Source organism: Plecotus auritus (genome assembly GCF_963455305.1).
Source record: "Plecotus auritus genome assembly, chromosome: 1".
Taxonomy (NCBI): Eukaryota; Metazoa; Chordata; class Mammalia; order Chiroptera; family Vespertilionidae; genus Plecotus; species Plecotus auritus.
The window spans coordinates 181,687,691-181,707,465 of record NC_137770.1 but is presented as its reverse complement, the minus strand read 5'-3'; the positions used below and the strand labels follow the sequence as shown (position 1 = coordinate 181,707,465).

The 19,775-nt window shown below is 39.0% G+C and overlaps 1 protein-coding gene across 9 annotated transcripts in view; it reads left to right on the top strand.

Moving 5' to 3' along the window:
- BMPR1B (bone morphogenetic protein receptor type 1B) overlaps nucleotides 1-19,775 on the top strand; it is a 393,766-nt gene that overhangs the window by 329,409 nt on the left and 44,582 nt on the right. For 5 of the 9 annotated variants that reach the window (XM_080640952.1, XM_080640951.1, XM_080640955.1 and 2 more), the window contains 3 exons: nucleotides 4,565-4,724; nucleotides 14,560-14,662; nucleotides 15,201-15,303. In XM_080640952.1, the coding sequence (XP_080497078.1) occupies nucleotides 4,582-4,724; nucleotides 14,560-14,662; nucleotides 15,201-15,303 (349 nt within the window). In that variant the 5' untranslated portion in view covers nucleotides 4,565-4,581. The remainder of the gene's footprint in view (nucleotides 1-4,564; nucleotides 4,725-14,559; nucleotides 14,663-15,200; nucleotides 15,304-19,775) is intronic. The other 4 variants (XM_080640956.1, XM_080640953.1, XM_080640957.1 and 1 more) reach the window with 1 other exon arrangement.

The window sequence follows — 19,775 nt, the reverse complement described above, 5'->3', positions numbered from 1 at the left end:
TTTATTCTTTAGAAATTTCTACAAAGTCTGACTTTTCTCAGTCTTTTTCCTTTACATTTTCCTGTCAGTGTTATTTATAATTCTATTATTAAGTATTTAAAAAGCCGTAATTGCCCAGAGTGATGTTGGGAAGAAATAATCAATTTTGTTGAGATTCTGTTCAATTTAATTAAATAGAAACCATTCACTGTTTAGCTTTCCTTGGTGGAACAATCTTTTAAAAATTTAACTTACTAATTTATAAATAAAATGTACTAAATTATACTTCATGTTTCTTTAATGGTTAGTCATCTTCCAATTGTTTTCAATGATTAGCTTCTTTTCTATAAAATTTAACACAAAATTAAGTAGCATGAGAATTAATAAAGATCTTATAGACTTTATTATCTATTAAAGTCTGCCTTTGTTGTGTTTCAAATGGAAGGACACTAAAAATATAATAAAATGTGAAAAATACATTTTGATAATCAGACATTTGATATTTGGGATATGTCTTCATTATTGCTACTCTAGTCTTCATCTGGATGTCACCATTATCATAAATACATATCTTTGTCTTTCCTTCTAGCTATTCAGCATCACTATTTTCAGACTGAATTCATATCTTTATAAAATGATTGTTCTTTGTCAAGCATTTAATTGCCTTTTTCATGCCTTAGCTGATGTGTTTTGTCTTTTCTAAAAATGTATCTTTATTGATGAAAGTATTACAGATGTCCCCCTTTTTTCCCCATTGACCCATTCCACCCCGTACCCCCTTTCACCACACTATTGTCTCTGTCCATAGATTATGCATATATGCATTTAAGTTCTTTGGTTAACCTCTTCCCCTCCGCCCCCCAAACCTCCCTTTTCCCACTGAGATTCCACAGTCTGTTCCATGCTTCTATGTCTCTGGATCTATTTTATTCATCAGTGTATTTTGTTCATTAGATTCCACATATGAGTGAGATCATGTGATATTTGTCTTTCTCTGACTGGCTTGTTTCACTTAGTATAATACTCTCTAGGTCCCTCCATGCTGTCTCAAGGGTAAGAGATACTCCATTTTTACAGCTGCATTGTATTCCATTATGTAAATGTACCACAGCTTTTTAATCCACTCATCTACTGATGGGCACTTGGACTGTTTCCAGATCTCAGCTATTGTAAAAGTGCTGCTATGAACATAGGGGTGCATATATTCTTCCTGGTTGATGTTTCAAGATTCTTAGGATAGATTCCTAGGAGTGGGGTCACTGGATCAAATGGCAGTTCCGTTTTTTATTTTTTGAGGAAATTCTATACTGTTTTTTATATTGGCTACACCAATTGCATTCCCACCAGCAGTGTGCTAGGGTTCCCTTTTCTCCACATCCTTGTCATTTGTTGATTTGTTGATGGTAGCCATTCTGGCGGGTATGAAGTGTTTGATACCTCATTATTGTTTTAATTAGCATCTCTCTGCTGATTAGTGACTTTGAGCATTTTTTTATGTATCTCTTGGCCATCTGTATGTCCTCTTTGGAGAAGTGTCTATTGAGGTTCTTTGCCCATTTTTTAATTGGATTGTTTGACTTCCTTTTGTCAAGTTGTATGAGTTCTTTATATACTTTGGAAATTAACTGTGTATCAGATGATTGACAAATACGTTCTCCCAGACAGTGGGCCCCCTTTTCATGTTGTTGTTGGTTTCTTTTGCATCTCTGTGTTGTGTATATCAGGTGCTCCTGTCCAGTCTTCTGCAGGGGTGGGGAAGGAAGGTTACTAGTCTCTAAGGACTGTGACGGGATAGCTGAAGTTCTAACAACATCTAAAACAGATTTAAGCTTCCTCCTGGTTTCAATATTCCCTTCTCTCTCACTTCCAAAACTAATCTGTGGTACCAGTCTGCAGCCTTTGGGGGTTGAGTGGTAAAATTATTTTGACTCTTGTCTTCTCTCCACCTTTGTCTTGGAAGATCAGCATTTTGGGCTTTGTTAAATTAATTTCTGCCCCTGGTTCGGTAGTTCAATTGGTTGGAGCATCATCCTGTGTACCAAAAGCTTGTGGGTTCAATTCCCGTTCAGGACACATACGTAGGTTGCAGGTTCGGTCTAGTTGGGGCACTTATGGAGGCAACCGATCGATGTTTCTCCCTCTCTCTCTCAAATCAATAAACATATTCTTGGGTGAGGATAAAAAAATCAGTTTCTGCTTTCTGGGTTTTTATTGCTAGTATCTTCTCTTCATCTCTTTTACATTGTAAGTTCCTTTTTTAGCCCCTTTTGCTGTTATAAAAACAAAATGTTTGTTCAAAAGAACAGGACCTTGTAAATCTACCCTTTTCAACAAAAAATATATTTTAATATTCTTTCTTGTCAATAAATGTACTTCTATAGCAACATTGTAATTGTTACATAGGAATCTCATTTTAGAGATCTAACTTATCTCCTGTTGTTTTAAACATAGGTTGTTTTAAGCAATATTGCAAAGAATTTTCTCATAGTGGAATCTTATATCATTCTTTAATTTAAATAAATTTTAAATGTGAAAAAATTGTGACTCCTTTAAAATGTTTCTTACAAATCATCATCTTATTTCCAATAGTACGGGGATATTTCCTTTCAAATGTAGACCATCCTATGTAAACATTTCATTTAATAACTTTTCTCAACAAATGGTTAATTCTGTGTATGTTTAGTTTATTCTACTTACAGGCTATGCCTGGAACAGGATAGGTACCCATTACATATTTTAAGTAGACATATTCACAATAAATAAAATTTTATTACTTTGTTTATAACTTCAAAGACATGGGGTCTGGTATAGATGGAAAATATCTCATTTGCATCACTTTGTATTACTTTGAGATAATTCAGGCCATAACATTAGTAGTATGTATTAAGAACCAGAATTCAATTAATTAGCTTAATATACAGAAAATCAGGAAGAATCACCACAGATCTTTTTCTAAATTTCTTATTCTCTGCTATACCAATGGATGGAGGCATCTATTTGCAGTTTTTAAAAACAACACCTGCACACTGTACACCTCTATTTTGTATATTGCACTTAGGCCTAGAATTTTATTTTTTTAGCCTTACAAACTCTTAGATAATATTTTTGTTGAAATTTGACTTAATCATAGGCCAGCTGGATGTGTTGAGAGAGGTTTAAAATTAAGCATTGCTCAGGGTGACAGTTTGTGCAGTGATATTACATGGTGAGAGCTTTAACCCCGATGCCTAGAAACATACAGTATCAGTTAATGCATGCGCCCTTCTCAGACATCATTACTTTCCAGAAGCAGTGGGAGTGAAGAAGGAAAACATGAAAACTATGTTATATAATGAAACATTCTCACTACTTAAAATGTGAAAAAAATACTTTAATAATATCAACTAACATTTATTAGGTATTACTATGTAACATATATATTCTAAACTCTTGACATGAGGTAGGTGCTTATAACTATCTTCACTCTAAAGGTAAGGGAATGAGACACAATGAGATTATTTATAAAGTTGTCCAAGGTCAGCTAACTGATAAATCGCAAAGCCTAATTTTGACCCCAGAAAATCTGCCTGTAGAGATCATGTCAACTAGAGTGCCTTCCATCAGAGATGTAGACTCATTGATACTAATATGAGTAGCATTTGCATGAGTAACTTTTGCATAAAAAGCTGATGGGGAAGATGTATCTTTTGAAATGTATCTTAATGATAACTAAGTTTTCATCGTCCTACCCAGTTTTTCAGGTTAAATATTTCAAGTAATTTGTTTAAAAAAATACATATTATACCTAAAATACAGAGACTCCTAAGTAAATAGACTGCTGGAAAGAGAGTTTTAGAGGCCAAATAATCTAGGTTTAAATGCTGGCTTTGTGATTTATTAGTTGTGTGAAAATCACTTCAACTTTTAGTCTTAATTTTCTCACCGGAATATGGGAACAATACCATCTACCCACAGTATTACCATACAGATAAAACTAATCTATATAATGGTGTCTCATTGAGCTCCTTGCACCCAAATACAATATAGTAATTTAAGGAAAGGGTTATGAGAATTTCCACATTCTATATGAGACATATAGTTATTTACACGGAGTGGCCAGATTATTATGATCTCTGAACGCATAATAATCTGGCCACTCAGTGTGTGTGTGTGTGTGTGTGTGTGTGTGTGTGTGTGTGTTAGTGACCCGGTGCATGAATTCGTGCATGGGTGGGGTCCAGCCAGCCTGGCCCGGGGGAGGGGACATGGGCAGTTGGCCGGCCTGCCTGCTGGTTGAACTCCTGGTCAAGGGGACAATTTGCATATTAGCCTTTTATTATATAGGATATACGCTGAGTGGCCAGATTATTATGCGTTCAGAGATCATAATAATCTGGCCACTCAGTGTATGTTACCTATAGCTATATAATCTCCTATTTATAGAGTATAACTTTTAATATAAAAAACATAAAAATACCTGTCCTCTGTTTGAATCTTTAAATGTCATGAAAATTCAATATTTTGTTTGATGTCACATTATCCTTTAACGAAAGACTTTGGCTTGGCTATCCCATAAGCTTAAATGCTTACCCTTTCTTCTTTTCAGCAGACTTCCTTGATAACATGCTTTTGCGAAGTTCAGGAAAACTAAATGTGGGCACCAAGAAAGAGGATGGTGACAGTACAGCCCCCACTGTTCGTCCAAAGATCTTGCGTTGTAAATGTCACCACCACTGTCCAGAAGACTCAGTCAACAATATCTGCAGGTTGGTCATACACATTATTCAAACTGTGTGTGAACAGAGAGTCCCTACTAAAGAATTGCATGCTAGTGTTTCCAAGAGCACGTTTTAGGGAACAGTGCCCAAACCCACTGACTCTCAGAGGTGTGCCTGTATTTAGCGAAACCATGAGTTGCATTTTTCCTGAAATGCTGCTCTGAGATTCTCCTTCCTCCAAACATCACACATGCGCATGAAATAAACATAGAGCACAGGTCCCAGGCTCCATGTCAAGGAGCAAAAGGCAATTATTTTCTTTTAAAAGACCTGATCCCCCAAATTAATTCAACAGCAGGGAGTATCAAATGTGTGTTGTTGTGTTTTTTTGTGTTGTTTTGTTTTGTTGTAACCATTTGTCATGCTGCTGGTGCTAGTGTTTTGGAAAGAACACCTAAGCTGCCAGGATTTCTTCAGAAACAGACTCTGGGAAGCAGTATGGTGACAGGGCTTATGAGAGTCTACCAGATGATGGAAAATACATTGTCAATGTACTAGAGAATGAACACCTTAGCCGATAATTCTGTTTGTGTAAATATGTTCTAACGTGTGAAACTGGACGCTTTGCCTCCTTCTTCCATACACATCTTCATGCAGCCACATCCATGTTGCTGGTCCGAGTAGCTGCACTTCCTCTCCTGGGTGAGGACAGCAGCGGGTGAAGAGGCCCAGCCCAACGGGCAGGGTGGCCCAGGGACAGGGGGCCCAGCAGCCAAACAAGCTCAGGTCTCAGCAGTTAAATGTCAGAGAAGCATCGTCTGCCTCAGGAAGGAGAAGGGACCCAAATAAGGAGTGGGCTGCTGGGTGAGGAGTCCAGGCAGATACCTGGGCAGCCATGCGGGGGCCTCGTTATCCAGAAAGGAGCATGAAGTTGAATGCATTTTTTCTTCCTGAAACCGGTTTTTTGTCTTTTATTTCTTATAAAGTGGATCTGATATAAGCTTGTCAGTATGCTATGAAATATATAGCTCAGGAAATACATATTAACTGAATGACAGGGAGGGAAGTTGGGTATACTCCCAAGTATGTATTTCCTTTAATCAGCAAGACAACTGAGCACAGTAGGGGATGCTTATTTCCTACCATTAGACTTAAGGGACTTAGGGTCCAGAGAGGCCTGGGAGCTTGGCTCTTGTACAATAGAGCAAGGTTGGGATCAGAGTCTCGAAAGGTAAAATGATTCTAAGCTCAGACAGTATTTCCTGGGGAACAGTGCCTTTTAAATTTTTTTTAAATTTTTATTTATTTCAGAGAGAAAGGAAGAGGGAGAGAGATAGAAACATCAATGATGAGAGAGAATCATTGATGGGCTGCCTCCTGCACGCCCCCCACCAGGGATCGAGCCCGCAACCCACGCATGTGCCCTTGACTGGAATCGAACCCGGGACCCTTTAGTCCCCAGGCTGATGCTCTATCCACTGAGCCAAACCAGCTTAGGGCAACAGTGCTTTTTTGTAGTGAATAGAAAATGTATCAGGAATTTTACAAAGTTTACTGAAGAACATTAGCAGGTGGAAGCATATTAGGGGGCTATATTGCTTTTTTGTCTGAGTCTCTAGTAACTAAGAATAAATGTGTGTGTGTCATTTAAATCATAGTTCTGGTGATCGTATGTTCAGGCTTTCTAAAACTATCCCAATTTTACATATTTTGTCCTGTTTTCCTTATAGCCATTGAAGTGTCCTAATTTCGTTTGGAAGACAGTGTTCAGGCAGGGTTAACCGCAATGCGTTTTTCTCTGTGGTGGGAAGGGGAAACATGGTTTTCTTAGAGTACAGGGGGAGGAGACATGGCAGGAGTCGAACCTGGAGACTAGGGAAAGATTGCCAGTGGCCAGGTGGGCTGTGTCACGGATGTTGGTCTTATTCCTGAGAACATAGGGAAGCCATGGAAGCTAATGTTTAAGCAGGAGAAACAGTGATGATTAGCTTTTTTGAAAATTTTTCTTTTCTTCAGAGTTTTGGATGTATTAGGAGGGAAACAAAAATGAATTTGAGAACAATAATGGTTAGGTGAGGGAAATTGAAGAGTGGATTCAGGAAGAACCGTTCGTGTGAGAGAACATGATCTTGTACGAGGGTGGTGCTGGTGCAGGAGAGGTGGATGTGTTGGAGAACTATTTAGAAGGAAAGTTTTGTGCTGGTGAATTATATATGGGAGGGGCTTCACAAGTTTCTGGATGCACATTTAGATGCACAGTATAGCCTTTCAGTGAAGGACAAAGGAAAACAGTCGGGTTCCAATCTAGACATGTTGAGTTTAAGTTTCCTAACACATCCAAGTGAAGATATCAAAGGGTAGGCATAGGGTGTGGATTTGGAACTCAGATACACGGTTAGGGAGGGAAAGTGGAATAAAACATGAGTCAGTTTTTGTATGGAACAAGCTCAAAGTCATAGTGGCTTACAACTAGTAAAGACTATTTATGTATTTATTTTAATCCTCACCTGAGGGTATTTTTCCATTGATTTTTAGAGAGAGTGGAAGGGAGGGGGAGAGACACAGAGAGAGAAACATGGATGTGAGAGACACATCAATTGGTTGCCTCCCGCACACAATCTGACTAGGGTCAAGCATTGAGCCTGCAACCGAGGTATGTGCCTTTGACCGGAATTGAACCTGGGACCCTTCCATCCACAGGCCATGACACTCTATCCATTGAGCCAAACTGGCTAGGGCTATTTATTTTTATTTTCTTTAAATTCCTGGTTCTACAAGTGGGCTGTCACTGTGTTGAGCTCTGCTGGATTGGGTGTGCTTGGCTTCAGTCTGCTACTTGAGCTCAGGCCTACTGCACATGTTTCTTCATTCTTTTTGTACTAGCAGCTACTCAGGGCATATTCTTTCTCACATGAGTGTGGGGGAGCAAACTTTTAAAGCTTCTGATTGTGTCATGTCCTCTAACATTCCATTTACAAATCAAATGTCATAGTTAAGCTCAAAGTCAAGGAGACTGTGTCTAGGGTGGGACATGAAGAATTGAGAATAGTACTAGAATAATCCAGTCTACTGGAGGAAGACAGCCTTGAGGCATGTAATGCTTGGGTAAAGGAGGCTCTCCCAGGGGACTGAGGATTAGCAGTGAAGCAGTAAGTCTGGTGTCATTGAAGCCGAGTTTACAGAGGGAGGATGCTGTTAGAGGTCAAATAGGATAAGGAATGAAATGCAGCAGTCACATTTATTGATCTTGATAACTGCAGTTTAGAAATATTTAATGTGCAAGTAGCAAGGGAAGCCCAGGTTATACTCGTTGACCTTCAAATCAGTACTTCTCAAACTATCTCTGTTGAAAGACAGCTCCCCCCGCCCCCCAATAACTTGTACACTGGTACTTTTCTAAATACAATAAAAATGAATTATAGATTAATTTGAAAAATAAATTTAAAATACTTACTAATTACTAGTATGTGCTTCTTTTTTTCTATTTTCCATTAGATTCAACAGCTAAACGTATTGCTATACAGTACAAATTTCAATTTCTAATCTTACAGACCAATAATAAGCTGTTTGCTGACTTGAAAGGGAGCACCCTTTGAGGAATACTACACTAAATGTTGCATTTCTAGGTACAAAATGTCTAAACACAAGGGTGTCCTTGCTTGAGGCTTATTAGATAAGGGCTGGTCTAAGCTGTCTGGTTGGCTATGAGGCAGATCTTAGCCAAGCTGAGTGTCTAGGACTCTAGGTAGATCTTATGCTCATTACCACTCCCACTTTCCTAGAGAGAATAATCCAAAAAGTGGCCCAAATTAAGAGTGCATCATAGATTGCATTCTGAAATCCCACATAGTAATTTAGAGAACCTGTGCAAAGTTTAGAGGGTTTTTTTTAATTCTTCCTGAGTACCATCAGTGATTTACTAGCCAACACCAAGGCCAAAATCATTCTTGGCCTTGTTTTCTATCAGGTGCAGATGTGTCTGTTTCCAAAATCCATGCCATTTCTACAGCTTGATGGCATGCATGTTGAAGGATGTGGTGTAAATATGTCATGCATTGAGCCTTTTTAATGTCCATAATTCAGAGTAAGAAGTGAAGCCGTTGTCATAGCTCCCTCAAGATAATATCTGTCTTCCAAATATCTTTCCAGGTGTTATTTCGCATTGTTAATCTTTCCCATTCCATTTCCAGATGCTACTCCTGGAACCACAGGCTATCACTGCGTATCACTGGAAGCTGCAAAGTCTCCTTCAGTCACTCTTTGTACATGGCTTTCACTATGCCAATATTCTGTCTTATTTTCCTGTCCTACCAAGTGTAATCTCAGCCTGATTTATTTTTTTTCTCTGTATATAATCTGGTCCCACTTTACGTATTTTTCTTTGTTTTACTTGATTTGGTCGTTAATAGTCATTTTTGTCCCTGAATCATCACCTCTCTCAGGTTCCTCCACTCCCTCACACAAGTTTATTCATTTCTAAAATTTATTTTTTTACTCTTTTTTCAGAGACAATTTTAAATACGTTCTCCTTTATCTTATTGAATTCAGACTAAAAATTCTCCTGCCTGGGTGGTTTTCTGGGGTTACTGGTGTAATCAATCGCATCAGATGTTTGCACAAAGGATGTGTAAATGACACCAAGCTGCCTACATGAGGAATTAGATGAGTCTCCAGCTGGGCTTTGAAGAGTCACAAAGGGTAGAAGGAAAAGCTTAGGGACCTTGAGCCTTTTGACAAAGTTTGTATTAACCCAGGGCTTTTAAACCTCTTGCTGAATGTGGTGGTGTGAGTTTTTAGACAGGTGCTCCTGACCCAGGGTCTCTGAGTGTTTAAAGTGCACATTGTTCTCATTTGTTTATATAGCTTACATTGCATCCAGTTGATCCCACTGTTGCCCAGGCCATATGAACATTGAGCTTTAAGATCTTTATTTATTTATTTTTAGTGGATGTTGAGTTCAAACCAATGCAATAATGAGAATGGTGGGTCCTGCATCAGTAGGAAGAGGCTATGATTTCAAATTTGCTTATGAAGTCTTTTACAAGGAATAACTCTCTTTTTGTGCCTCTCATTAGTCATAGATGAGAATGTTAAGTGACCCATTCATTGTTGGACTTAATAGAAAGTGAACAGCGTAGGGTTCTTTAAAATCATAGATAGTGACCCATTGGAGATTTTTGAGCAGAGAAGGAAAATGTAAGGTTTATCAGGCAGAATCCAGAGAGAGGAGAGGGGGAGTCCGCTGGAAGGCTCTCAGAGCAGTCAGGTGGGAGGGAGTGAGGATACCTGCATAAGGTGGTGGGGGTGAGAATATACAAATGCTCTATTAATATGAACACTGAGACTCGCTCAAAATATCTTATACCTCACTGAAAAAAAAAAAAAAAAGAACAGACTAGAATGCTAAGTCACTTGTTTGGCTGCCAGAGAAGGACAGAAGGATGTATGATAGTTACACGTCCTTGAGGATAAAGTAATAAAAAGGCATCTCCTATATTGATGCCTCAGAGGAAAAGCCAGAGAAAGGGGACAGTAGTAGTCATATGTATTTCCAACCGTCCAGTAAGAACTAATGAGAAATTGGGGTCCCAAAGGCTGTTTATGATGCATTTGACCATAAATGAGAAGAGCCAAACCTTGCAGGTTCTGGGCGCTTACCCACCAAAAAAAGAGTAGCACTTGTTCCCTCAAATTTGAAGCCAGGTGTACCCCTTTCTTTATTGATAGTCAGTGTTCACTTGGGCATGCCCAGCATCTCTTGTGGAAGTTCTTACCTGATCATCTTTCTAGATGGTACAGACACTTACTTACCTTTGGAATATTGGGCAGATCCAAGGGGTTTGAATCGTAGTACCATCCAAGGGCTGTAACAAAAATTTTATTATCACTGCTTTGACCTCATGGGACTTTTAAATTCTCAAATGCTTTGCTTTTTCGTTAGTTAACATTATGTGGAGAGGCATTTCAGTATTGATCATTTTGGGATTCAACTCTTGTTCCATTTTGTCAATTACTTTTCTTTGCCTATAACTCAGGGACAGAATTTTTTAAAAAAATATATTTTTATTGATTTTAGAAAGGAAGGGAGAGGGAGAGAGAAAGAAACATCAATGATAAGAGAGAATCATTGATTGGCTGCCTCCTGCACGTCCCCTGCTGGGGACGAGCCTGCAACCCGGCTGCACTGGGAATCAAACTGTGACCTCCTGGTTCATAGGTTGACTCTCAACCACTGAGCAACACGGGCCGGGCAGGGGCAGCATTTTTAATTTATAATCCTTACTGGAATCAAATGATTGATCCTACGTTCCTGTATACATATTGCCACTTTCAGTTTTGTCTAAAATGATTTCTGCTTTTGTTTCCTTCATGATCTTCATCTCCTGTGATCACTTTCAACACTCTGGGAATGATGTGGCAATAATTGAACACATATCACAACTAAGCTTAACATGGCAGCCAGACAGCAGGATGTCCAGACAGGCCAGTGGGAGGCGTTAGTTGCCTTTTGTGCCATTCAGCAGCCATCCCTTAGTGGTGGGTGGAACTGTTGGGCTCTGACTAGAGCATATCTTTGTTTACATTTGTGCTTGCTGGAGAATTGAAAGTAAGCTTCTATAAGAATAGAGGTAAAAGGATCAAGGCTTTAAACCTTGTAAACACTGTACTCAGTAAAATGAAACAATACATAGAGCACCTTTAAGTTTCCTTACTAGCTAGCAATTTCAATGAGAAGCTTATAAATTATTTTTGCTTTGTTGCAGTTAATATGCACTTGATGTTCTCTCACCCTCTTGCTGTTACTCCAACTACATATTTGATTCCTACCTTACGTGATGACTGTGGGACACTGACGCTTTTCTCCAGGGTCTCTCTCCCTCCCACTCCATCCCTTCTTTATAATTTTATTTCCACCCTTCTTTGCAGACAAGGGAATGTATTTTTAATATATTTTTATTGGTTTTAGGGGAAGAAAAAAAAGAGAAACATTGATGAGAGAGAAACATCATCAGTTGCTGCATCTTACACGCCCCCTGCTGGGGATCAAGCCTGAAATCCCAGCGTGTGCCCTGACTGGGAATTGAACTGGTGACCTCCCGGTACATGGGTTTGATGCTTAACCATGAGCTACACTCGATGAGCGGGAGTGCGTTTTTAAAGCTTAAAATTACCCTCGCTGATTTTTCTTTCTATTTCTTAGGACACTGTAACAGTAACTTACCAACAGATTTACCAGCTTTTTCTGTTCTCATTCTTGATTCTTGTAAGTTGCTTAAAAGTGCATTTCCATGTATTCAGATTTTGAGCAAGGGGAACTCGTGACTAAGGAGAAATTAGTCTTTTTGGATTTAACATACTGAATCAGCTTTTCTAGCCTCTATGAATTCCTAATGTCAGAAAATTAAGATGACTTTATTTCTGATAATTCCTGAATTTTACTTTAGATGAGAAATGGAAATTACACACATAATCTAAATGTGTAGGAAAGGAATAAAACACACACACACACACACACACACACACACACAGGTATTGTTTGATTACATTGTTTACAGTAAATTTCTAAGGGACAGCTCTTGTATTTATTGCCTTCAGTATTTACATGCTTTAGATTGTTATAGCAATGTCAGTATACGGGCTAAAATGCCCCCAAATAATTTTAAGCATGGGCTGTTCAGAGGCAGTCTTTCTTCCACAACAATATTCATGCATTTGACCTTGGTTAAACAAGGGAGATTTATCACTGGCCCTTCCCAGCCATTTATTAGTATGTTTGAACTTGGCTCTGCTAGTTTTCATAAACTGATGTATTTTGGATCACTTGAGGCTTATAAACCAAGTAAGCAATACAAAGGGTGTTGATGATAACTGAAGGGCTAAGGTATGGCAGAATGCTGCTGCCACCAACCCAGAAACCATGGCTAAGAGCATGCTCAGAGCTTGCCTCCCTGACCTTTGAGGACTGTGCTGTCATGTCTGTCTTGGACACTGAGCATGCATGTCCACGAAGAAAAGATGGCGATATAGTTCAATCCTTTATTTCATAGCACACGCAGTAGGGGTCTATGACTTATATTGGGAGTCTGCTGGCATTCCTCAACCAAACTTGTGAAGATAGAAATGTTTGTTTATAAATACTTCTATATATAACAGTTCTTGTTTTCCATTTTTAGTCCCAGGAGGGGACAGTGGAAAAATGTGTGGGAAAGAAGCAAGAGGTTCTTGATGAAAAGGCTGATTCTGTAACGTTTGCTTATTAGACTCTCATAGCTTTAATTTCCTTGTCAGTGAAATAGAAATAATCACTTCTCAGTGGGACTAAATATGATAAACAAGAGAAAGTTCTTTTTAATCTACAAACCCATACAGAAAAATATATATATATATATATATATATAGTTTCTTTACTTTCTAGGGCTGCGGTATTCAACCAGTGTACTGCAAGAGGCACACTGGTGTGCTGCAGGAGTTTTTAAAACATGTGATACCTGACTATTTAGTCAGGGGCACTGACCTCTTTTCCCTTAGATTATTAAATTTAAAAAAAAATGACAACAGCCAACACAATAGCTGTCTGGTGTGAATGAGTCAAAATTGCAGTTTGTTTGTTCTTTTATCAGATCAACAAAAAATTATATTTTTTGGTAGGCCGCAGAATTTTAGTAATTAGTTTGTGTGTGCCGTGAGATGAAAAAGCTTTAACAGTGATCTTGTTAAAACCCTTCTCTTCATTGTCCATCTTTACCCCACTGCCAGTTTAAGTCCAAACTGCTGAAAACAAAGCCTGATGTTTTCATCCAACAGGCCATCCCAGAAGCAGAAGTACCAAAAGGCAGAATCTTAGTCACCTCACTTCTGCTGTGCTGATCCCAACTCCTGCCCCTCCTTAGTTTAGTTTGTGTGCCTTAGTAAGAGGTAAGTTTATTTCACAGCCTCAGAGCAAGGAGAGCCAGCATAGACGTTCACCTGCATGGGTTCAAAGCCCTGCCGTGCATACTCTCATTAGCTGTAGGCCTTGGAGAAATTACTCAAGTTCTCTGAGCCTCAGTATAGAAGGTAAGAATACTGCCACCTTCCTCAGAGTTGTTTTGTTCTGGGCTTAACCAGTTTGGCTCAGTAGATAGAGCGTTGGCCTGTGGACTAAAAGGTCCCAGGTTCGATTCCAGTCAAGGGCACATGCCAAGGTTGCGGGCTCGATCCCCAGTAGGGGGCATGCAGGAGGCAGCCAATCAGTTATTCTCTATCATCATTGATGCTTTCTATATCTCTCTCTCTCCTTTCCTCTCTGAAATCAATTAAAAGAGAGAGAGAGAGAGAGAGAGAGAGAGAGAGAGAGAGAGAGAGAGAGAGATCCACCCTAGCTGGTTTTGGCTCAGTGGATAAAGCACTGGCCTGCAAATTGAATGGTTCTGGGTTCGATTCCCAGTCAGGGCACTTGCCTGGGTTGCGGGCTCGATCCCCGTGTAGTAGGCAGCTGATCAGTGATTCTCTCTCATCATTGATGTTTCTACTCTCTCCCTCTCCCTTCCTCTCTGAAATGAAAGAATATACATATTTTTTTTTCAAAAAGAGAGATCTCTGCCAAGGACCAAAACAAGTGTTTAGTGATCGGTATTTGTGGTTATTAATTGTATATGTGATATGGAAATTCTGGATACTTCTTTCTCGCAGTTTTCTGGACAGAGGAGCTACTTACAAAATATTTATTGATAATTAAGTCCAAGTTTCATGAAAGGAAGTTTCGGGACTCTCTCAACAGACTATAACTTTGTAATGATCATTGAACTTCTTAATTTTAATGAAACAATTGATGAGCATCTTCCTTTTTCCCTAGACACACACACACTCACACTCACACTGCCTTTGCCTGTTTGGTCTTTAGCACGGATGGATATTGCTTCACAATGATAGAAGAAGATGATTCTGGGATGCCTGTGATCACGTCGGGATGTCTGGGACTAGAAGGTTCCGATTTTCAGTGCCGGGTAAGGAAGAAACTTGATTCCATTTTGTAACCTTTCCTTGTCTAGATTTCAAACAGTCACGTTTCAACAAGAGAAAGCAGTTGTGTGTGGGGTTTTTTGTTTGTTTGTTTTTTTCACTAGCCCTGCTTTAAGTGATTTTGAAAATAATTTGAGCATTCTCATTGGGCCAATTCTCCCTTCATTTTGAAATGAAATATTATGTTTATTTTTGCTGTTAACTTCTGGCTTAGTGTCCCATTAGACCTTCTTGCTCAAATTCCAATTTAGCTAACTGCATCATGCCTAGCTTTCTTCGTCCACTTACACTGTGCACACGGGTTATTACAAATGTAGTAGTAACTTTGTTGAAATGCAGACATTGCAGTAACGTCATACATGATACTTTAAAAGAAATGACCTAAAGAAAACAATATTTTCAACATGTTTGTGCAAGAATTTCAAGTAAGTTACCTAAATAGTCTTAATTTCTTAAGTTTGAGGTTATGTGCCTATGAAATCTAGGGGACACCCACTAACAGCTTTTCGGGTTAAATTTTAGGACACTCCCATTCCTCACCAGAGAAGATCAATTGAATGCTGCACAGAACGAAATGAATGTAATAAAGATCTACATCCTACATTGCCTCCACTGAAAAACAGAGGTAAGGAGAGGCAGGTTTCCAAGCTGGAAAAGCCTTAGGCATAATGACAATAAAAAAGTGAATGATCCTTTCTTTTCTAAATGAATCTACCTGTACCATTTTTCACTGCTGGGGCAGAGGACAAGGCAAGATGCCTTAATGAAACATTCAAAAACATGTGCAAGCAGTTCTTGGGAAAGTAGTCTTACATGGCTTCTCTCCAGTGAATCTTATTGCATAACCTCTCCCCTCTTCTAGAAAACTAGTTTCTAGAGCTTGTAGAGTATTTCCAAAGGGCGAAGGAGGGAGACAGTGCTTTATGCTTATCCCTAAGTATTACTCAGGGTGTATTTCCTTCAAAAATGAGTATTTGTCTACATTTATTTCAAAAATAAAGGACCTAAAAAAAGAAAAAAGAAAGTTAAAATAATAAATAAAAATAAAGGACCTTAGAAAGGAGTACGTCAGATTATTTGCTGGATTGTGTTACCTTTTATCTATGCTAGAGTATATTTTTAGTCAAATTTTATATTATATATTGATAAAATATATAAAATGGAGAAAACATCTACAAAATTTAATTTCAAGATTTATGCATTTAAATTAGCACCCCAAGAGACTTCTTGTTAAAAATAGCTCTCACATTTCCTTTCCTCTCCTTTTTCTCACCAAAAATAAATGATTTGTAATTGTCACAGAAATCTAAGTCCAAAGACATAGATAAGTGGTTTAAAATGATTTTTCATGAGAAAAATTTTCCAACAAAATATAATGACATTTCATGGTTTTCATGATAATATTTTTATAACTCTTGTTCCTACTATAGGCTAGAAAAGTCTGTAAGGTTTATTCATAATAATTCACATCAAAATTCAGTCAGTTGTTTTGTTTGTTTGTTTGTTTTTTGTTAATCCTCACCCGAGGATATTTTTCCCATTGATTTTTAGAGATAATGGAAATAGGGAGGAAGGCTGGGTGAGAGAGAAAGAAACATGGATTGGTTACCTCCCACGTGCACTCCTGATCCAGGCTGGGCATCAAGCCTGCAACCCAGGTTGCCCTTGACCAGGAATGGAACCGTATTCCTTCAGTGTTCGGGCTGATGCTCTAAGGACTGAGCAACACCAGCCAGGGCAAAATTCAGTCAGTTTTTAAAAAATTGGCAATCAACATGCTATGTCTTAAGGATACAGAAATGGATGAAGGAAATTTTTGCTTTCAAGATGTGCACAGTTGGTTATGAGAAACATGTAAATAATTATACAGTCAGGAATATTTCAGCAGTAGAGTTAGATTATAAAGTATAGTAAGAACACAAAAGAGTGAGTGGCACTCTTTCTGGCATGGAAAGATGTCAAAATAGCTTCAAAGAAGTGATACTTGAACAAGACTTTAAGGAGGAACAACAATAAGGCAAGAATAAAAATTTTAAAAATTAAAATGGCTAATACAGCCAAGCATTATGCTAAGTTTACATTAATTAACCCATTTGAGCCTCACAACAATCCAGAGGTATTTAGGATTATTAATCTCCATTTAAAGATGAGGAAATTACAGCACAGTGAGATTAATTAACTTTCCCAAGGTTGCACAGCCTGTAAGTAGCAGTGACTCTAAACAGAGGCAATGGTAAGTGCAGAGGTTTAGTTTGTGAAATTTGAGAAACAATAGCTAAATACAAGCATATGAAACGGCAAGGCTGGTTGGAGAAAACCTCCTAATTAAGATGTTTTGAAGCCTCACTATTCAGAATGGGCTTGTAAATTAGCAGCATCATTGTCATTTGGAGCTCGTTGGAAATGCAGAATCAAATGGCCCCATCCCAGACTAACTAAACCCACATTTTTAAACAAGATTCCCCAAGTTGTTTATATACACATTAAAGTTTGGGCAACAAGCCCTAGCTGGTTTAGCTCAGTGGATAGAGCATGGGACTATATACTGAAGGGTCCTAGGTTTGATTCCGGTCAAGGGCACATGCCAGGGTTGCAGGCTCGATCCCTGGTTGGGGGCATGCAGGAGGCAGCCAGTCAATGATTCTCTCTCATCGTTGATGTTTCTATCTTTCTCTCCCTCTCCCTTCTTCTTTGAAATCAATAAAAATATATTTTTAAAAAAGTTTGGGCAACAATTTTGCTAGAAAAAGACTAAGAAGTTTACAGAGAAGTTCACTGATGTCAAATTGTAGTAAAATTCTAAAATGTTTACTTTTGGTTTCCATAGTTATTTCTTTGTGAATCAGTTTCAAAAAGTAGGTGGTCTGTGGACAACATTTTGAATAATAGCACTAGTATATGGGCTTATGGGTTAGTAGGGAGGGAGAAAGGAGAGGGAAGAGCGGCTGGAAAGGAAGGTAGAAATGATAGATTTTAGAATATCTTTGTCAAGGAGGAAAGGTTTCTAATGTGCAAGTGGAAGTGATGTATCCTAGAAGTAACAATAGGGTTTAGAAAAATTCACTCTTTCAGAGGCTGAAAAAAACTGCAGTGCATGTGTTGTCCTGTAGATGGAGCCAGATTCTAGTTAGGACCAGGGAGGTGAAGGTGTATTCTCTGAGAAGGTGGAGGATGTAGGGACCTTAAAAAATAGTGGGATAAATACCTAGATAACTGAATGAAAAGGTTTGAAAAGAAGGGCAGCAGCATTGAGAAGACACATCCTTGGTTCAGGGTATTGGGAAGAGGATGCAGGTGGATTATACTGAGGATTATGTGAAGTGTCTGCTTGGGTGGAATTTAGTGGCATTAGGGTTTACTGCTTTAAATGCTGAGGATCCCAGGTAGTGCCTAGGCAAGCTCTCGGTGGACTCTACCTCACACTTTTGTCACACTCACTTTGGTGTGCAGTAAAAGTCAGTGCAGACTGGGATCTGAAAGCCCTGGCATTTTTCATATAGTTATACCATATACGAAGGGTTTTTTGTTGTTGTTGTTGTTTTTGCTTCCACCATATACATTTTTTTTTTAAATATATTTTATTGATATTTCACAGAGAGGAAGGGAGAGGGATAGAGAGCCAGAAACATCGATGAGAGAGAAATATTGATCAGCTGCCTCCTGCACACCTCCCACTGAGGATGTGCCCGCAACCAAGGCACATGCCCCTGACCGGAATCGAACCCGGGACCCTTCAAGTCCGCAGGCCGACGCTCTATCCACTGAGCCAAACCGATTTCGGCAACCACCATATACATTTTTATTGGATGTGTACTATGTATCTTTACTGGATATCAGTAATGCCTTGGTCAGGAACATTAGAGTTGCAGCCATATTGGATTATGTTTACACTAGTGCCCCGGTGCACGGATTCATGCACATTGAAAGGAAATTAATTAGAAGGTGGCCGGGGGTGGAACTGGGTGAGACTGGCTGGACACACCCTGGAGCCAACCTCCTGCAGTCCCTCCCCAGCCGCAGCAGCTGGTGTAGTGCCATGGCTCGAAGGGCATCTGTGGAGTGAGTAGGGTCCCTCCGGCAGGTGGGGTCCCTTGGCCTGGCCTGAGGGGATCAGGCCGAAACCGGCTCTCTGACATCCCCCAAGGGGTCCCAGATTGTGAGAGGGCGGTTCTCAGGTGATGCACCCCGGAATCGGGCTCCCTCCTCTCTGGTTCTGAGGTGCATCACCCGAGAACCACCACTGCCAAGTCACTGCAGCTCGGCAGCTCCTGCATTGAGCGTCTGCCCCCTGGTGGTTAGTGCGTGTCATACCTACCAACCGGTCGGATGGTCACTTAGCCATATATATATATGATATATTAACTGAAAAGTAAAAGGCCAAGGTGAAAAGCAACAAGCATTTGAGATTCAAAAGAATAGCTATTCAGGAAGCATTTATTCAGGCAGAAATCCAAATAGTGTTTTGCTTAGGAGGGGAAGGCAAGGGATTCTTATGAGAAAGGGGAGGAGAACAATAACATGAATAGAAGGAAGGAATTTCTGTAGATGCTACAGAACTAACAGAGTGATGAAAATTCTAAAGAGTGTCTTTAATTTTCATATCTGCTCTTTGTTATTTTTGCAAACAGTTATTTGGAATATACTTCTGCTTTAAGGCCAAAAGGTTATTTTGTTCATTTTTAACATTCCAAAGATTTGAGGAGTAAGACTTGCAAGCCAGTTCCTCTTGGATGGCAGCTCCAACTCCATTTTGAAGCAGCTACATTTATATTATTTTTCATAATTCATATTGGAGATATGTGTGTATTGGTTGGTATAAAACCCACATAAAGAACAGGGATGATTTTAATTAAAGAGTTATAGAGCCACCTTTTTTTGATATTTTTAATTTTTTCTATTTTTTTAAAAATACTTAGGACTATCCCTAACTTGTGGGGCTACGGTAGTAATATAAGTGTAGGTCCACATATCATTTACCTATATGTTTAAAATTCATAAGCCAATATAGAAGATTGGTAAATGAAATCCATTAGGTTAACTTAACAAATACAGGTTCATGATGATGATGGAAAACACCAGGTCGGCGTTTAGAATGCT